At 51.3% G+C, this 18,594-nt stretch overlaps 1 protein-coding gene across 17 annotated transcripts in view; it reads left to right on the top strand.

The window, feature by feature from the left end:
• abi2a (abl-interactor 2a) overlaps positions 1–18,594 on the top strand; it is a 30,768-nt gene that overhangs the window by 6,105 nt on the left and 6,069 nt on the right. For 2 of the 17 annotated variants that reach the window (XM_049007400.1, XM_049007433.1), the window contains exons 2-8: positions 9,573–9,740; positions 10,734–10,910; positions 11,553–11,570; positions 12,278–12,375; positions 14,342–14,491; positions 15,989–16,113; positions 16,650–16,913. In XM_049007400.1, the coding sequence (XP_048863357.1) occupies positions 9,573–9,740; positions 10,734–10,910; positions 11,553–11,570; positions 12,278–12,375; positions 14,342–14,491; positions 15,989–16,113; positions 16,650–16,913 (1,000 nt within the window). Of the gene's footprint in view, positions 1–9,572; positions 9,741–10,733; positions 10,911–11,552; positions 11,571–12,277; positions 12,376–14,341; positions 14,492–15,988; positions 16,139–16,649; positions 16,914–17,888; positions 18,055–18,594 lie in introns of all 17 variants that reach the window. The other 15 variants (XM_049007408.1, XM_049007514.1, XM_049007439.1 and 12 more) reach the window with 9 other exon arrangements.

The following is an 18,594-nucleotide window of genomic DNA, read 5'->3' as shown; positions in this document are numbered from 1 at the left end:
AAATCAGTCCCTTCACTAAGTGTACATATCGCTTCCCCGCCCTGCTTTCCACATGGAGGCCCTGTTCGGCCGTTAATGTGCTCTTTATATTTCTATGTGATCAAGCTATTCAAATCGCGGCCCTAGCGCAGACTCTGCTCTCTCCGGCTGAGCCCTTGGCCACGGCTGCGTCGGCTGCAGTGGCTGCGTCGGCTGCAGTGGCTGCGTCGGCTGCAGTGGCTGCGTCGGCTGCAGTGGCTGCGGCTGCGTTTCCCATAGCCCCCCTGGGCCCCATCACCCTTTCAAAGCCTCAGCATGGATCACGAGTCATGCAGCCCTTTATCTCCGTGACTTTGGTCAGTAGCTAATTAAAAGGTGCTTAAGAGCTTTTTGATCCTGCCTGAGGGAGGCCGTGCGGCTTCCTGCGATGGCCGCTCTCTGCAGGCAAAGAGGAGCCAGAAGCAGGGACTCCCACACCCCCCGGCTGGCGGGGAGCCATGCCCTCCCACGCTCCCACTCCTGCTACTCCTCTTTGGCCAAGCTGTTCCCGTTTCGGACCGTGTCCCCATGCTGCGAGGGGAGTCCTAAAGTCTTCCTGTCTCGTCCATAGTGCTTTGTTAGTGTCACCTTTCTGTTGACTCTGTCAGCCACAATGCTTGGTTTTATGAGCCGTAAAACAAGGCTCAGTCAGCGTTTCGCTGGACCTGCAGGGATGTGGCAGGGATGTGGCACCGCTTATGGACTTGCCGTTGAGTTCGGCTTGCTGGTGCTTCCATGCTGTGGTACATTAGAAAGTGCTCCTGAGATATGGAGCTGGTAGGCATGACCTGAAAGTAGGTGGGACCCCCCCTTGGATTTCCTGTAGCTTCCTTCTGTGTTTCAGTGTTTCTTTCACACTGAATGGAGCTTCTGGGTGGGGGGGGGGGGGAGGTATTGTGTAATCTATACTCTGATATGCCTTCATTCAAAGTGCATTTAAGAAACCACTTGAAAGAAAAAACCCATGATTATGAATGGTGATTTAACAGTTCACCAGTGGAATCCTTCCACTCCTATGTCTTGGCATTTGTAGGCTGTTCGGAACAAATGTCGTGTGTGTGTGTGTGTGTGTGTGTGTGTGTGTGAGTGATTTTTTTATTAGGGCAAAACTCCTACAGTTGCTGGTTTCTATCTTCTTTCACTGAGACGACCGGCTGGGTTTTTTCATTGCCTGCTGGAGATGGTATAAGTGTAGCAGTCGATGTGCTTTCAGGGACCGTTTGATATAGTCGCACTGATTATTTCAGCCATATAGGCCAGACTTTTCAGTATGAATGAGAGTTCAGCTGTGGGGTGCTGTCATGGACCAAAATAGACCTGTATCTCTGTGTTTATGCATGATTATTATTTAAGAATTCTTTAGTATTTCAGTAAAATCTCCCACACATGGACGCAGAGTCTCCCTTCATGCTCTGACCATGTTCTCCAAACTGCTGCATTGGCCAGTCAGAAGGGAGAGGCTTTGCTCTTTTCTGGCTCCTTCCTGGATGCCAGCGTGGAGGCAGCGGCGTGACGTAGCAGAAGCCGCCTCCACCTGTTTGCTGTCTGCGTCCGGTAGCTACACCCACCACCCAACAATCTCTCTCTCGTGCTTTCGCTGACTCTTTAATTACAGCCCTCCTCTCTGAACTCCTCCTCCTATCCCCTTTCAGCCTGATTCCCCACTGAGCTGGTTCCCCATCAGGAATGATACCAATTAAACAGAGTTTAATTACAGAAACCTCTCCGTTCAGACGAGTGCCCCCTCCCCATTTTCCTGCTTTCTGCAGCCCCCTCGGAGTGCAAGATGTTTGGCCTTCTGCTCTCTCAAGGCATTTGGCTCGGCGGCGGTTCTCCTTGCTGGGTTTGATTCTCTCGTTGCCAGCTATTAGCAAGGGAGCAGAACCTTAGCTTTTGTTTGTGGCTCTGTAGGCCCCAGGGCATCTGGCTCCCGTAGTGGGTTCAGGTGCCTGCAGCAGTGTGGGAATGCTTTGAGCAGGCAGACTGCGCATGGTTGCGTTTTTAACTGCGACCCGCTGAGTGCAGCCTGTGCAGCGCATTCACACAAGACGACTTGAGACTTTTCTTCGTCTTTTATGTGTCATGTCACGTTACTCTTCAAGTACAGCTTCAATTAGTCTGTGAGAGGGGAAAGGCAAAAAAAGGTTTTGATGTTGACGAGCTTGAATAGAGACTCACTGGAGTATGGAAAACTGAGGCATTAAGGTAGCATAGCTTCTGTCACCTGTTAGATAGGCGAGCGAAGATGAAAACGCATATAGTCTAACCGTTTCCTGTGCTAGATATTTAACGAAGTCGAGGCAGGTAATAAGCTGTGAATGACATGACAGAGCAGCCATGCTCTCTGCCTGGCTGGGAGTCCTGCTCTTTCTTGTGGCAGTCGGCTCCACTTGGTGCTCTTCTGTTCATCTACTCCTTTACGTTTTGTGCGTGTAACGTCACTTACGCCCATTACAGAAACTTGTCATGACGAGACACTGGTGAACTTGAGGCGCCAATATACATTTCCTCACACCATGTGCAGTTCAGCTAAGCAGCAGGTCTTCAAGGCCTAAGGAAGCCTGGGGGGGGGGCTGGTTGGCCAGTCTTTGCATCAGAAGAAAACAATTTGACCATTGACTGACTAGCCTTTGTTGATTGAGTTAATCTTATTTGTTAATCGTTTGAATAGGCCAAAATGCCATCTCAGTGTCTGCCATCTGTGAATCGGTGCCTTCAATGTGACGTGTGTAAGTAGAGTCTGTTTATTATGTTATTAATTGTTTATGGTTTGGAAGAAGCCAAACAGCTCACAGTGAAACTTTTTTTTTTGCTTTTCAATGGGATTCACTTACATTTGTTTTTTTTCCCCTGTTTTAGTTTATCCTGCAAGTTTAATCAGAAAAATGACTCTTGTTCAGGGGTTTGGAACAATGTAACATATTTGCCACTCTGATATTTGGAAATGCATGTACAGTCAGTCCCTGGGTTTAAAACGTTCGACACAAGGACAGCTTGTACTTACGACTGCCATAAAACCTACTATAAATTCGGGTAGAATACAGTAGTTCATAATATCACTCACTACTTTGTCATGCTCGTGAAAAAATATCACGGTTTGTCGGTTTCATGTACTGTACCATATGTAATTACTTTTATAACTGTATAATTTTGTATTTTGTCCCACATATTCCACTTACACTTAAGGAATGGATCTCATTCTTAACCTGAGAACTGCCTGTACACATTTGTTAATAATTTGACTTAATATACCCTGTAAAGCTATTCTTGCAGAAATTCAATAGTTTTAAAACCTTGTCATTCCGTATGTGGCAACTCCCCTACTGTAAAGCTTTGGACTGCGGGCATGAGTATTTCAGTAAAATAGCACAGCAGCAGGCTTCATCCTCTCTCTCTCTCTCTCTCTCTCTGATCTGCTGTGACCACAGGGGCTGTACAGCTGAAGCTGGCTGTACAGCTGAAGCTGGCAGGGCTGATTCATTCTTTTCCGGCACACACTGGACAGATGGAACATTCCAACCGGCTTGGTTGTTTAGGTCCAGAAAAGGTGGGAAGTGGGATGCAGTTGGGATAGAGGGAACACAAGGAGATTGGCTGCCGTCTTTTTCAGAAGGTATCTCCAGGTCCTGCTTTTTATAATGTGGAAACATGCATGGATGGAGAATAGCAAATGAAACCATGTTTATCCATTGTGTTCTCCCACTGCGCTGTCTGCCCATTTTTCTTGGAGGTGGAGAGGGAGTCTGGAATGGATGATGGAATGAGAGGCAGGCCGCAAGGTGCAGCAGGGTGAGAACGGGTGGTGTGCAGTGGGTTACAAGAAGCAGGAATGCAGATGAGAATCGATGTCCTTGAACTGCAGATCCAAATGGGTACCCATTGGTCTTTCAAATGAATTCTCAGGGAAGTTCTCCCTCTTCCCCAGTGCTCCTCTTTGTTATAGTGTAATCCAGTTACGGAGCATGATTGGGTTCTTTTTCCTTCACTCTGCTCCATGTGACCGCTTGTCTTAGACCTGGTAAAACAGATCTCAAAGTAGGTCACACTTAGTCCAGCTATTCTCCTCCTCTGACGGTTGGTGTAGGCCGATCACTGGTCCATGATGGCGAATAAGGGGCAGGTTCTACTGGAACATTTTATTGTCGCTTCTTTTGCTTAGACTGGGATCAATCAGCACTTTCTTTATGTTGGTGAATTATCCATTATCCCGAATAAGAGCCCTTCCATAATGAATGATGCTTAGCATCAATAAAGATGTGGGGTATTGGAGCTACAGTCTTCACTAAAGTTGAAATATATTTCAATGAATAGTTATTTATGGAACTGTGCATTTTCCATTTTCCCTCGATGTACATGAAGTACTAACTGAAACATATGCCTGACTTGATAAATGATAACATTCTTGCATATGTGAAACCCTGAATTGTCGTGTAAGAGCCCTGTCAGCATTGACTTCGTTAAATTGGGTGAAATCTGCTTTCAGGTGTTGGCAATCCGAGTAAATGGCATCCAGTGCAGACTGGGCTTTGTCTGTTTTCGATGAGTTGCTGCTTAGGTATTACCATAGCAACTGCAAAAGCCAGCAGTGCCCTAAGCAGAAGACCAAAAAAAAATCAATGAGCAGTATAACATTGCAAGAATGACTGTCTATTTTTCACCTTTGCTGGCCAGTGTCAGAATCCATAGCTGTGAGAGCCGCAGCTGCGCTGATAAATGGGGGGCAGAAATTGCTCCTGTTGTTCGGTGTTTTGTTCTCTTAAGATGCGAGTTGGCGCAGCGTGACTTTAGATGTTATTTCACTGAAATGATTCATTCCCTGGAAGACAGGGAATGTGCTTAAGGTCCTGTTCAATTGGCTTTCTTATTGCTGTACGCTTACTACAATTCAAGTGAGAGTCCGGCATGAATGTAATGTTTCCTGTTCTCTGTCTGACCCAGCTGTACATACTGACTCTGTGCCAAGGCATCTTAGAGTGTACAGAGGATTGGAGGCCGGTGGAGGTAATGCTAATTTGGGGAATGTTGAACGTTGACATTGAGTGCTGAAATTGCAGTCACCGCTGATGGATGCCATGCATGCTACGATGAGGCGTGCCCATAGCGAGCCGGCCAGCTGTGCCTTGAGAGACTGCATATACCAGTATCATATTTCTGCATCCACAAGCTCCATCTATAGGCTTCCTTTCTTGACAGCTCTTCCTGTTGCATTGCTGCTGCCTTAATGCCAGCAACACCCGTCTATAATTTTGGCTACCAGCCGTAGACAGAAGTTTTGTACTTTGCGCTGGGTTCTGGATGCCGGCACTTAGAAGGCATAGAAGACACCAAGGGTGAACAATGCGGTCGCGGCCTCCATACACCCGATTCATGCATGATTCACGTTTACTCCTGAGCTCCAGGGCAGTGATACATTCCAGAATGGCTTTACATCTCAGGGCTTCCATTTCTGATTGTGCTGAGGAGGAATTCCAGAACAGAGAGAATATTTGGGACGTCACAATGGTGGACCACTGAAGAGGCAGGGAGACAATTGAATAACCTAGAAATGAAGCTGCTGCATGTGACACTTAACCCATTGGAGGAATGAAATGTGTACTGGAATGGAAATGGCCAAGTAGGAGCTGTCTACACACAGACATTCCACACATCTAGATTTGTCAGTTCCGAAGTGTGATACCTGATACCTGTGCCATACACAAAAGACATATGGGAGAAATTGGCATTTGGATCCAGCTGTGTTTAGTTGAAGTTGTAACCATGATTTGGGCAAACACTAGAACTCTAAGGGATGATGTGTGATTCTGTGGGTTAGGAAGGTTGCGAATTCAGATCCTGTGGCTGCTAGAAGTGGTTTCACCTTTGGGCCAGACGCTTAATCTCAGTCGCTCCAGACTGGCTGACCCTTCTCCTCAATTGTATGTCACTTTGGCTAAGAGCATCTACTAAATAAAATGTAAATTCTACCAATTTGTTCCTCGAAATAACATTGAGGCACACGAGTTCTCATAGATTGTTCAGCTGTGTGCTGTATTACTTTGGCAGATTTAAACGTCCCAGGATGTCTGCCTACAACTTGAAACACCTGGGATGAGTATTTGCACAAGGGTTATGAAGAAAGAGTTCTGACGCATTCTTTGGAAGGGTTTCTAGAATGATCTAATTGAGGTTAGTGTGATTACATAATGCACACATGGTTAGTCCTGGTAGCAATGCTTGATAAGTCTTTCCAGTATGTTCCTTGATTTGAGGCATGTAGGATTTGAGTTTGTTTTACATATGGAAATATTTTATTTTTACATGGAAAAGTTTACTTTTTGTATCCAAGTAAAGCAGTTTAGAATTACATTCTAGTTTGAAATAAATATTCTAGCCAAAAAAATTGAGTTTATACTCAATTGACTGTGGTGGACTTTCTTTTGCCCTGATGTTAGTGATGTTTAACACATGATGCAACTTGGGGAACCTTGCCTTGTCAAAGCTATGAGTCAAGGCTGTACTCAAACACAGTAATCAGGAATCTCCTGGGCTTGGGGCGTGTGCCCTTTCTGACAGTCGTTTCTGATGCCTGTCCTGTTGCCAAGTCTGGTCTCTCAGTTCTAATCCATTCTGAGGCAAAGAGGAACCTCCTGCCAGCGTCTGGTGGGCTGATCTTTTCTTGATCAGGTCATGCTGTGGTTCTTTATGGAATCTATTCACCGTCTCTTAGCAGCAGCTTGGCTGTACTCTCTCTCTTCCCCCCCCCCCCCCCCCCCCCCCCCCCCCCCAATCCCAGACGGAAGCCCCCCAATCTGAGGCCAATTTCCTGTGTCTTCTGTCAAAGAGACAAGGCCGCGTGACTCTGAGTCAGCGCTGAGTAATGTCTGCCAGGAACCAACGGCACGACAGAGACATGCGTGATATGAGACTCTCCGAGGGACCCTGACTGCGATCCTCTGTGAAAATGATTAAGTAGTGCAATCCAGGGGCTCCATCTTGTCCTGCCCTCTTCAGAAAACGCAAATCAGCTGCAGCTCCTGGGGCTTGTCTCGTACTGTTCGTTGGTGGTGTAGCCTAATGACAGTCTAATGATGGCTTGGGTTTGGAGTCGGATGACAAACAGAGCAGTTGCCCTTCCCAGCATGGAGGTAGTGGTGGTAGCAGCACCTTTGGAGGGCCCCCCCTAGTGCCTTACAGGCTTCTGATCCTTTTCCGCAGCTGGATATTATTAGCCTTGAATATGCGGCCCCTCTGTGGCCAGTCTGTCTTACCCATTTCTCTCTTCTGAGTAGGACGCGGTGAACGCTTCTCCTACTCTCACTTGAACAGACTAAATAGACCAGCTTAGTTTCTCCAGTTCGCATCGAATGAAGAGGGATCGATAGCTTCCGCATTGTAATAATGACTTTTGGAACTAGAGGCGTTTGATTTGTCCTGCTTAAGCAGCAAAAAAGTGCGTCTGATTTAAAGATGCTGTCTCATTGATTCTTGTACTGAGAAAAGATGTTTTCTCCCAGGCCGGCCTGCTGCACTTCTGCTTGTTTACTGCAGACGAGGAGGCTGTTACTTGTACTAGCCACAGAGGGTGCTGCAGCAGTCAGAACACAAGCTTAAATCAGTGTGTGTTTGTTCTGATAAGTGTATTTTCAGCCAATACATATCTAATTTTTTCTCTTTCTAATGGAGCTCAGGGACCCCCAAGCGCATATGGCACTCTTCACAGCCTTGAGCGTTTGCATGGGATCACCAGTCCGTCTGCTGCAGTCGGTGGTGCTGAGCAGAGAACATGAGGTTTGAGAATCAGGCGCAGGGCTGGGTGACTCTCTTCCCTGCGTGCGCTGCTATTTTGAGCTCTTCTTTCTTTCTTACCGCTGCAGACACTGAAGCGAAAGTGAGTCGGGCGGCTGCTTGCTCTGCCTCTTTCTTTACTGCTAGCGTACGCTTTTCATTGGTTCCCCACTTTAACATTGGCTTTTCAGAGTCCTTACTTTGCAGCAGGAACCTGACAGAGCGGGCCGGTCTGTGTGGGCCCATTAATAAAGCATGACGCGGTGTGCATGGACTAGTGTGAGGTAGGGACTCTCCAGGTGGATGTACCGTCACCAGCGATGGCTGTAAGGTCAGTCCATGCTTTCCTACGGATGGCTGCAATGTTGCCGTTTTTTCTGCTGCTCCTCCAGGGGTCACCTGTGAGAACTTGTCTGTGTTCGTCCTTGTTGAATAAGGATTCCCACCCCTAGCAGCTGGTCGCTTATATCTGAATGATGGACAGTTCCCTGCCTGCCTTTCCAGTCAGACTGCACATCTGCCTGTGCTCTCCTGCTTAAGGCTGGACCATAACACCCCCCTCCCCCATCCCACTGACGGCAACACCATCGTTTCCTGTCCAGGAGTGAGCATCCGTAACTCCAGTGGATCTTCCGCATTTATATCTGGACTATTCACAATTGGGGTCTTTATTTCCTCTGCTGGCCCCAGGGAATTGGGCTCCTCTTTTGGGTCTGCTTCCTCCCAATGTTTCTTCCATAGCACTGTCACCTCTGGGGGCTGTGGGCAGGAGTAATGTAAAGCACTTGGAGACAATGAAAATGAGCTATACAAAAATGAATTGAATCAAATGAATATAGAAAGAGCCTCTCAGACTGGTGGTGTGATCTTCAGCTGTCCTTACGGCTGATGGGGTAGGACTGTACCAAACCCCCTGTTGAAGGGGAGGGTCCCATGACAGCGCTGTGGAGCCTTTCCGGTAAGAGGGAGCCTGGCCCTCCCACCCATGCTGGAGGGCTGTCCCTGGGAGGCAGAGGCACCCTCGCACCATCCCATTGATGGGGGGTGTGGGGGGTCGTGCCGTGTGCTGACAGCATGTTCTGATTTCCTGGAGTCGTGTGTGTAAGTGTGAGCAAGGGGCGGGGAGAACCACAGCTGCGCTATCTGCGTCGTCAGGGCTGCGCTATCTGCGTCGTCAGGGCTGCGCTATCTGCGTCGTCAGGGCTGCGCTATCTGCGTCGTCAGGGCTGCGCTATCTGCGTCGTCAGGGCTGCGCTATCTGCGTCGTCAGGGCTGCGCTATCTGCGTCGTCAGGGCTGCTCTGTCACAGGATCCTGAAACCCGATATAAGGAAACAGAATGGATTCTCAGAACTTGTATGTGTGAGCTTGGTACTGGGCTGTTCTTATGGAAATCCTTCAGTAGTGCAGCTTTTAACGGACACGCATGTGTACATGATGACTAATGAACACTGCAAAGTGCTGGAGATTCTTACAGTAGTATGCATCCATCCATCCAAATGTTGAAATGATTTCTGAATCAGTCGTTTCCAGACACATTAATCTTTACATCAGCGTAGCTCTTCATATCCTGTGGCTGGCTGCTGTGATCTTGACTCCTTTTCCAGGATGCAGTGGGAACAGGGAAACTCTCCAGATAGGATACTGGTCCTTCACAGTTCACTTCACGCTTATTTTTATTCCAGCAGGAATGAGATTATGAGTTGTCTGCATGTGAACAGTGTTTTTGCTCTTTAGAAACTGGTGTCAAATTAGACATGGCTGACATGGCCACCATTTGTGTCTCTACAGTCAGGGGACAAGCAGAGAGCCCTCGAGGAGACCAAGAACTACACCACCCAGTCGCTGGCCAGCGTTGCCTATCTGATCAACACCTTGGCCAACAATGTTCTGCAGATGCTCGACATCCAGGCGTCCCAGCTACGCCGCATGGAGTCCTCCATCAACCACATCTCACAGGTCGGTCCTGCGCCTCTGAGGGCACCGAAGCAGAAGATGCTCTCAGTTCCACATCCTGGCCCTGAGCTTTTATTAGTGTCCTCATTGGTGTCAATGAACGTCGACATCCTCCACCCTCCATAAAGATGGAGGAGGACATTTTTATGTGGGAACCTAAGGCTTAGGATGCAGATCATCTCTGTAATGTTTGGGTGGGCTGGCGGTGCTGGGGGCATGGGGCTTACATCACTCATTTAGCTAGAGACAACAAGCACATTTTTAGGACCCCGAGTGTGATTGGTGATGATTTTCCATCTTTGCGTCACATGATGGAGATCCGCGTTTCATGTGGCTGGCAGGTCTGCTGATGTTTTTTGGTGGCTGTCCAGCTCCCATTTGTGTTTAAATACCCAGTTAGCCTTCAGGATTATGCAAGAACTGCAAAATGAGGCCAACCCTTGAAGGTCAGCTAAATATCAGACGGCTGCTCACAGTTGTGCATTGTAAGGGGTTGTGCAGTTGCATTTATAGCAATGCAGCGATTGGATACTTATAGTTCAAAGCCAGGTGTGAGGTGGCCTGGGGGCACGACGCTGCGGTGGTTCTGGGGAGCTGGGAGCCGCTCACAGCCTGGGCCTGCTTGTTAGCTTAAGCACCACTGCGAGTTAAAGGTTGGCCTTTACACACTGGGGATCTTCAAAGCTTGGTCAGCCAGCCATTCCCACAGTGCCCTGGTGCATCCTGGGACATGAGCGCTCATGGAGCCAGTTCAGCTGGATGTGTCAGCCAGGGCTGCTGCTCTTGCCAAGACCAGACCTTCGCCTTCTTAGCTGCTCTTTCAGGGTTCTCTCTGCCCTGCAGGTTCCCTGCAATGGTGGATGCTGCTCGCAGGTTCTTAAAGGGACATGCTCGGAGACTGTGACATCGCTCGTAACACATCCGCTAGTAACGGCTGGTGTCGTTGAGACCTTGTTGGTAATGAATAACTGGTTTCCCCCTTCCTCCCACTGCCAGACTGTGGACATTCATAAGGAGAAGGTGGCCAGACGGGAAATCGGCATCCTGACCACCAATAAGAACACGTCCCGCACACACAAGATCATCGCCCCCGCCAACCCCGAGCGGCCGGTGCGCTACATCCGCAAGCCCATCGACTACAACTCGCTGGATGACATCGGGCATGGGGTGAAGGTAGGGTGCTGGTACACACGCACATGGGGTGAAGGTAGGGTGCTGGTACACACGCACATGAGGTGGAGGTAGGGTGGTGGTACACACGCACATGGGGTGAAGGTAGGGTGCTGGTACACACGCACATGGGGTGGAGGTAGGGTGCTGGTACACACGCACATGGGGTGGAGGTAGGGTGCTGGTACACACGCACATGGGGTGGAGGTAGGGTGCTGGTACACACGCACATGGGGTGGAGGTAGGGTGCTGGTACACACGCACATGGGGTGGAGGTAGGGTGCTGGTACACACGCACATGGGGTGGAGGTAGGGTGCTGGTACACACGCACATGGGGTGGAGGTAGGATGCTGGTACACACGTACATGGGGTGGAGGTAGGGTGCTGGTACACACGCACATGGGGTGAAGGGATGTAGCGGACAGTGAATGCTTGATTAGCACAGTGAATTCATCTATTTTTCACTGACCACTTCTTTTAAGAACCGTGAATTGATCAAAGCATGAAATTTCTTGAATGAATTAAAACGGCGTTTCCTGCTCCTTTAACCAGATTATTTGATGTTTTAACCCTTTCTCGCCTCTTCTAACCCTGACCTTTTAACACTTTTCTCTCTCTTTGGCTGTTTCTTGCCCTGTTTTTAGTGGTTGCTTAGATTTAAGGTAAGGATTTTTTTTACAAGGTTACATGTTCCTATACAGCAGAAATGCTCTTTTTCATTTTATAATTTAGCGTCCTCGTGTGTGATGGTTTGATTTTTCATGTCATGTGATAGCTTTATTTTTTTCTCCCATCATGCTGCTGTCATCTTTGTTGTGTTAGCATCACGTCTTGAATAGCGCCTCCGACATCAGCAACACTGATGATGATGGAGGCACCGTTCATGCTGTTTGTTTGATGCATGCTACCGCTGAGCTGGGTGCTAAAGCCTGCCGTAGCGCACAGCCCGGCTCTCCTGCCACCACCCTGGCAGTCAGTGCTGCCCAACAGGCCCGAAAAGTCAGTTATAGGGACGGAGATGTGGCACCATTTGGATAACGGTTTGTGTAGCACATTTGCTAAGGTTATTGGCCCGGTGGCAGTTCTTTGTGGAGAGCAGGCCAGCGCTTCCTGTCGCGGTTGGATGCGGTTGGCCGCTTTAACCCGGAGTCGGCAGCCCCTGGCCGGAACTGCATGACTGGCCGGCTGTGGGGGTGTCGGCAGGAGTCCGGGCGCTTGCCTTGCTCCCCGCCACGGAGCTCCTTTGTCAGCGTCACTCTGATCTCTGTCTGTGTGTGCCTCTTGTAGCTCCGCCTCTTCCTGTTTTGCTTTCGGCCATGACGTTTCAGTCCAGTAGCCATGTGACCTCTAACCTCCCTACGTCCTGCAGGTCAGCACCCAGAACATGAAGATGGGCGGAATGCCCCGCACCAACCCCCCGACCCAGAAGCCACCAAGCCCCCCTGTGTCTGGGAAGGGAACCATTGGGTATGTATGCTGGCGGGGGCCCAGGCCCTTTTCCTGGGGACGCTACCCACAATTTCATAGCTCCCCTGGCACCTTCAGACAGGACGCTCCCTACAACCTGGCACCCGAATTGAGGCCCATGGACCCTGTTCTGCTCTGCACTGCAGTTTGGTTTGGGGGGGGTGAGCTGCCCTTCCGTGACCTTCAGCATGGGCACAGCACCACTTTGTCGGGCGAGGCCCAAACTGAAGGGGGTGTCTGTTATTCCTCGAGTTTAACAGGCCTTCACTATACTTCCAGATTGCTGGCTACACCAGTCAGAATGCCTGGGGGGTTTGATGGCGTTTTGACAGCTCGTTGGTACCCTGCTTGACCCTCACTATCCCTTTTCCCCCCCCCACCCCAGGGTGGGGGTGTGATGCCTGCTGGGTAGCTGTACACTAGCTTACTGGGGGTGGGGGGCTTGTGGAGTCTGAGCTCATTTCCCCAGCGAGCCCCCGCCAGCTGGCCGGGCCTGAGGCCTCGGCGCTCCCTCACATGCCTGGGACAGGCGCTGCTGTGGAACCAGGCCAGGAGAAGCCATGGGCCAGGGGTCCTGCTGTGGCCATGGCCTGCGTCTCTCAAACACTCACACCATATCAGTGTGTGTCTGTGTGCGCGTGTGTGTCATTCCCCTCATACTGCTCACGCTTGTGTGTTATTTATTTATTATGCTGACCTGCCATCTGGGAGTGGGTCTGGGCTGTGAAAATCGCAGCTTCTCACCAAGCTGAGGATTGTGGGAATGGTGAAAACTTGGCTCTGACCTTAGCTGACTCTCTCTCTCCCCCTCTCTCTCTCTCTCTCCTTTCACTCCCCCATCACATGTTCCAGATGCTGTGAGCTGGAGACGCCAGTTCTGTGCACTGACACTGTCACTGTACTGTCATCTTTTTCTTGCCAGACTGTTGAAGAACAACTTGTTTGTCTGAATGTTCCATTATATATATATATATATATATATATATATATATATATATATATACTACCTCTTTGTCTTAAGTATGAAAATGTGATTTTGACAATTTTGTATGAACAATATTTTTCACCTCCTTTTACAGTAAAACAAAAAAAAAATGTTGCCTTTGTTCCACGCCTGAGTAGTTGGAGTGTAATGGTTGTCACTGTCTGAACCCACTACTGCTTCAGCTGGACGAGGAGGGACTGAAAGTGCCTCTCAAACTGAGTGGTCCGATCTACATTAGTGACATTAGGCCCAGTGCCAGCTGAGCTTTCACATTGACGGCTTTTTAATTTTCAGCCGGATCGCACACTCTGCCAGCAAAGGTGTCACTCTGAAGCCGGATGTGTTTAAATGAGATGCAAGGCTGTCACCATCTTCAGCAGAACGAGAGCCAGAAGCTGACCGCCTGGTGGTCGTGTCTGTGCCTGTCTGTGCGTCTGCGTGTGTCTGCGGGGGGTAGCGGTGGTCTGTATTCATTCTGAAAGCTGTGTCTTCCCACATACCCGTCCTCGTGCCACCAGTGTATCGACCTTGTTCTCCCTCAGAAGTCAGATGTCTTGGGGTGAGGGGTGCAGTAAATGCAGTTTGCAGACCGTCTCCCCAGCCTACACTAGTGCATCAGCACGATGGCTATGATCTCTCTCCCTGCTAGTGATTATGCAGGGTGACATTTATGTAACGCGGCTCGTGCTGAAGCGAGCACACTGCAGGTCATAAGTAAGGCAGCTGAGGTGTTTCTGCGCTGGGCTGAAGGCTGAGCTCGCTCCTGTCGTTTGCCCATTAATGTGTGTACAGGAACATGCCCCCTGCCCCCCCCCTCCACAGTGCCACCAAGAATACAGCACAGAACCTCCCTGTTCTCCTTTTATCAGTCTGTTGCTTGTGCCTTTTACTTTACGTGCACATTTTTCAGTTTTGTTTCCGTTTTGAGTGCATCGCCCACTGGATGTTGAAATGCTGTCATACCCCCCCCTCCCCTCACAGGAGGCACTCCCCCTATAGGACGCTCGAGCCGGTGCGTCCGCCCGTGGTCCCTAATGACTACGTCCCCAGCCCAACCCGCAGCATGGGGCCAGCACAGCAGCAGAGCCCTGTGCGCACGGCGTCCGTTAACCAGAGGAACCGCACGTACAGGTACCGGGACACGCGCACGCAAGCAGACACGCACATACATGCTGGAGCACGCGGTCGGCATACGCCCCCCTCCCCTGCCAATCGCTACACTGAGGCGCGCTTCTCGCTTCCTCAGGCTACGCAGATGCATCAATTTTGATAAAAAAAAAAAAAACGCCTTATTTTTCTGGTAGTCTAGCCAGTGTTTGCACCCCCATCTGGGGTGGGTGGGGGGTGGTTTAGCTTTACCTGCTACTTCATTTGTTGAGGAGAAGCCCCTGTAAACTGCCAGAGTGGGGGCTGTGAAGGGGGGTGGACTAAAGCTGGGAGGAAACAAAAATGTGGTCTTTCTGGAGGTCCTAGAAGATCCCGCCCCCACCTGTTTGGCTGGTAGTATAGCTGCAAGGGTATCGCCCCGGAATTGGCTCCACCTGCTCCCTTTGAAGCTGGAATGTCAGCCGCGAGGGTGCCCAGCGTGACGGGGTCCTTCGCTAGCCGACCAATAAGGACCCGCTGGGATCATCCTGCCGCCCCACTGCCTCCCGCCGGTCGCATTTCCCCGCGACAGCGGTCCGGGCTGCGCCTTCCCCTGCGTTGTCACAGACGACACACTCATCCGTCCGTTGGCCCGTTTTTCCCCGATGCCTTTCACTCTTTGATTCTTTGACCTCAGGCTATTTTTCATTGGTTAGTTGTCATACAAAATGTGCACAGTGGCGGGGGGGGGGGGGGGGGGGGAGGCTCAGTATAGGCTGTGCAGGTGAGCTACCTGTGGGTGAATTCGCCCTTTGTGTGCCCCCCCCCCCTTTGTCGTGTTGTGTTCCTACCCCTGTCTCTAATCGGCTGCCTTTCTCTCATCTCAGAAGCCTTGCATCTCCATGTGGCTTTTTCAGTGACAGCCCCCATTCTGGCAGCATCTTACTAACAATCTCTCTTTCTCTCTCGCGCTCTCTCTCTCTCTCTGACTCTCCTCGGCATTTTAATCGTTTATTTTATTATTAATTTTTTTTTTGGGTAGTCTGCGCTCTTGGTGGGGCTCCTGCTGGCCAGGTCTATTCAATGACTGACTGTCTGAGCACTGAAAGGGGGGTAGATTTCCACTTTAACTCCAGCTTGGGTTCCGTCTCTGTCTGCGTAGCTGCTGTGGGCGTCCTTTGCCTCCGCTCCAGCTCAGGGTGTAGCGCTTGCTTCCTTAGGAGCCTGTGCACCCAGCGCCCGATGAAGCCCCACCGTGAGTCGAGACCCACGTGTCTTGGTGCTAACGCTACTTTTCCACGCCATCGTCCGTTTGATTTCGCGTGCGACCGCCTCGCTGTGATACCTGCATGCCAGTGAGCCTGACTCAGAGATCGTCGCTCGGATGCCGGAGCCCCGCCCTCTCTTGGCTGTGGCTGCTGCTGTGCCTGGTTCTGAAGTAGTGTGATTCGCTGCGATTCCAGTGGCGGCCAGTAGAGGGCCCCGAGCAGTGTCGCGCACACCATGGCCAGTATGTCATTCCCTGCCCTCGCTCCCTGGCAGTAGCAGTGGGAGCAGCGGCGGCAGCCACCCCAGCAGCCGCAGCAGCAGCCGTGAGAACAGCGGGAGCGGCAGTGTGGGCGTGCCCATCGCCGTGCCGACGCCATCCCCTCCCAGCGCCTTCCCAGGTAAGCCGTGCATCCAGCCCCCCCCTTACTGGCGAACAGTATCTCTCTCTGGCCAATCAGCCACTGCCTCATTCCCCATACACCAGCTGCTTTCAGCCTTGAAGCATTACCGGCTTCGGGTGGTTCTGGTGTCGCTGTATTCGGGTCCCATTGAATCAGCACTTTATTAATTTATTTATTTAACAAGGGGGCTTCATTTCCAGAAGGTGTCTGTGACAGAGACAGGCAGCATATTTCATAAAATTCATATCATTGCATATGGAGGCCTTTAATGTGATTTTATTCTTCCTCTGAATTTTTAAATCCTGTTTTCCACTAAGGGCCCCCGATGATCTAGGTTTTTACCCCCCCTTACCTGTGGCATGTGAATTAGCAGGTAACAAAAATAGAATCCACCAAATTTAGGCTGGTCAGCTGGAGTGGGGGGGCAGAGTGCGCCGGTCTCTTGCTGCTGCTCTCCTTTACTGAGCACTTGTCTCTTATCTTTTCATTGGGGCTCTCTCTCTCTCTCCCCCCCCCGCCTTTTCCTCTGTAAGCCACGGCTACTGGCTCTTCGGGTAACCCTCCTGCTTCAGCCAACCCTCCTCTGCCCCCCACCTCCACTCCTCCTTCTACCGCTGCCTCTGACACCCCCAGTACCCCACCCAATACCGCACCCAATGCCCCACCTCCCACCCTTGACCCCTCTCCGACACCTCCCTCCGAGGCCCCAAAAGCTCTACCGGAGGCCACCCCTTCCTCTCAGCCCCTCCCTCCTGCTGTCGCTGCCTCCTCTGCTACCAGCACCGCCCCTGCAGCAGGTGAGTCTCCTCCCCCTTGCAGCACCCCCACTTCCTGCTTCCTCCACCCCCTGCCCTTCATTGGCTGTTCGGTGTCCACATTCTTTATTCCAGCTCCATTTTTTTTTTTGGTGATGTCTGTTGTTCGTTTATAGCATGATGATATAGCAGCTTGATAGATGTAAATCCCATAGTGCACTGGGGCCAAAGGAAGGGAGGTGGGGCTGAGGGAGCCGCATCATAAGTAGGTAGTTCAGGATTGAGTTGTGCATTGTCAACAATTCCACAGATTAATTGTTGCATTTATAGAATTCCGTCCTTGGATAATGGGGAGGTGTTGTTTAGAGAATTCGTTTAGCTGTCCTGAAATCATTCTTTGCTCTGCGTATTGAACTTGTGGAGTTTTGTACATCAGAAGTCGTGCTGCTTATATGCATACATGTAAGTCCACAACATTTAATCGATAACATTGATCGTAATCGGTAATAAAAGTAGCTGCCGACAAATTTTCTTATTGATTGGTTGCATATTTGCGGCGTGCTGCGTGAATTACTGATAATGACATCACCAGCTAGCAACGTTAATGTTGGTGTGTTAAGCCTAGTTCACTCTTCAATTTTACACCTGCCGTTATGGTGGCATGTACTCCTGTGTACCTACTATATCTGCACATGCATGCAGCAGTGATATTCTACCAGACAAGCAGAGGGCAGATGTATTGCAACAAACACAAATACAAGCAGTGTGGTGAAATAGGTAAATCTTTACGAACAATTTTAACGATCTTGGTTTGCGCGGTATCACAGTAATGTGCCATACTGTGGTATTTTGAAATCTTGGCGACGAAATAAATACTTCTTGATATTTCATGTGGGGTCTCTGCTGTGCCCAAGTGCAGTGGAAAAGGGAGGAGGGGGACAGGGACCCAGCCCGGATATGGCCCCCTCTGTGCTGCCTCCCTGCCGCCCTCCGTGCCACCTTCCCGCCGCCTATCGTGCCGCCCTCCCCGCCGCCTATCGTGCCGCCTCCTATCGTGCCGCCTCCTATCGTGCCGCCTCCTATCGTGCCGCCTCCTATCGTGCCGCCTCCTATCGTGCCGCCTCCTATCGTGCCGCCTCCTATCGTGCCGCCTCCTATCGTGCCACCCTCCGTGCCGCCCTCCGTGCCGCCTCCTATCGTGCCGCCCTCCGTGCCGCCTCCTATCGTGCCGCCCTCCGTGCCGCCTCCTATCGTGCCGCCCTCCGTGCCGCCTCCTATCGTGCCGCCCTCCGTGCCGCCTCCTATCGTGCCGCCCTCCGTGCCGCCTCCTATCGTGCCGCCCTCCGTGCCGCCTCCTATCGTGCCGCCCTCCGTGCCGCCTCCTATCGTGCCGCCCTCCGTGCCGCCTCCTATCGTGCCGCCCTCCGTGCCGCCTCCCCGCCGCCCTCCGTGCCGCCTCCCCGCCGCCCTCTGTGCCGCCTCCGTGCCGCCCTCCGTGCCGCCTCCTATCGTGCCGCCCTCCGTGCCGCCTCCCCGCCGCCCTCCGTGCCGCCTCCCCGCCGCCCATCGTGCCGCCTCCCCGCCGCCCATCGTGCCGCCTCCCCGCCGCCCTCCGTGCCGCCTCCCCGCCGCCTATCGTGCCGCCTCCCCGCTGCCCTCCCCGCCGCCTCCCCGCCGCCCATCGTGCCGCCTCCCCGCCGCCCTCCGTGCCGCCTCCCCGCCG

The sequence above is a fragment of the Brienomyrus brachyistius genome, chromosome 1, assembly GCF_023856365.1.
Source record: "Brienomyrus brachyistius isolate T26 chromosome 1, BBRACH_0.4, whole genome shotgun sequence".
Lineage (NCBI taxonomy): Eukaryota > Metazoa > Chordata > Actinopteri > Osteoglossiformes > Mormyridae > Brienomyrus > Brienomyrus brachyistius.
The sequence above is the reverse complement of the archived record's forward strand: the minus strand, read 5'-3'. Positions and strand labels throughout refer to the sequence as shown.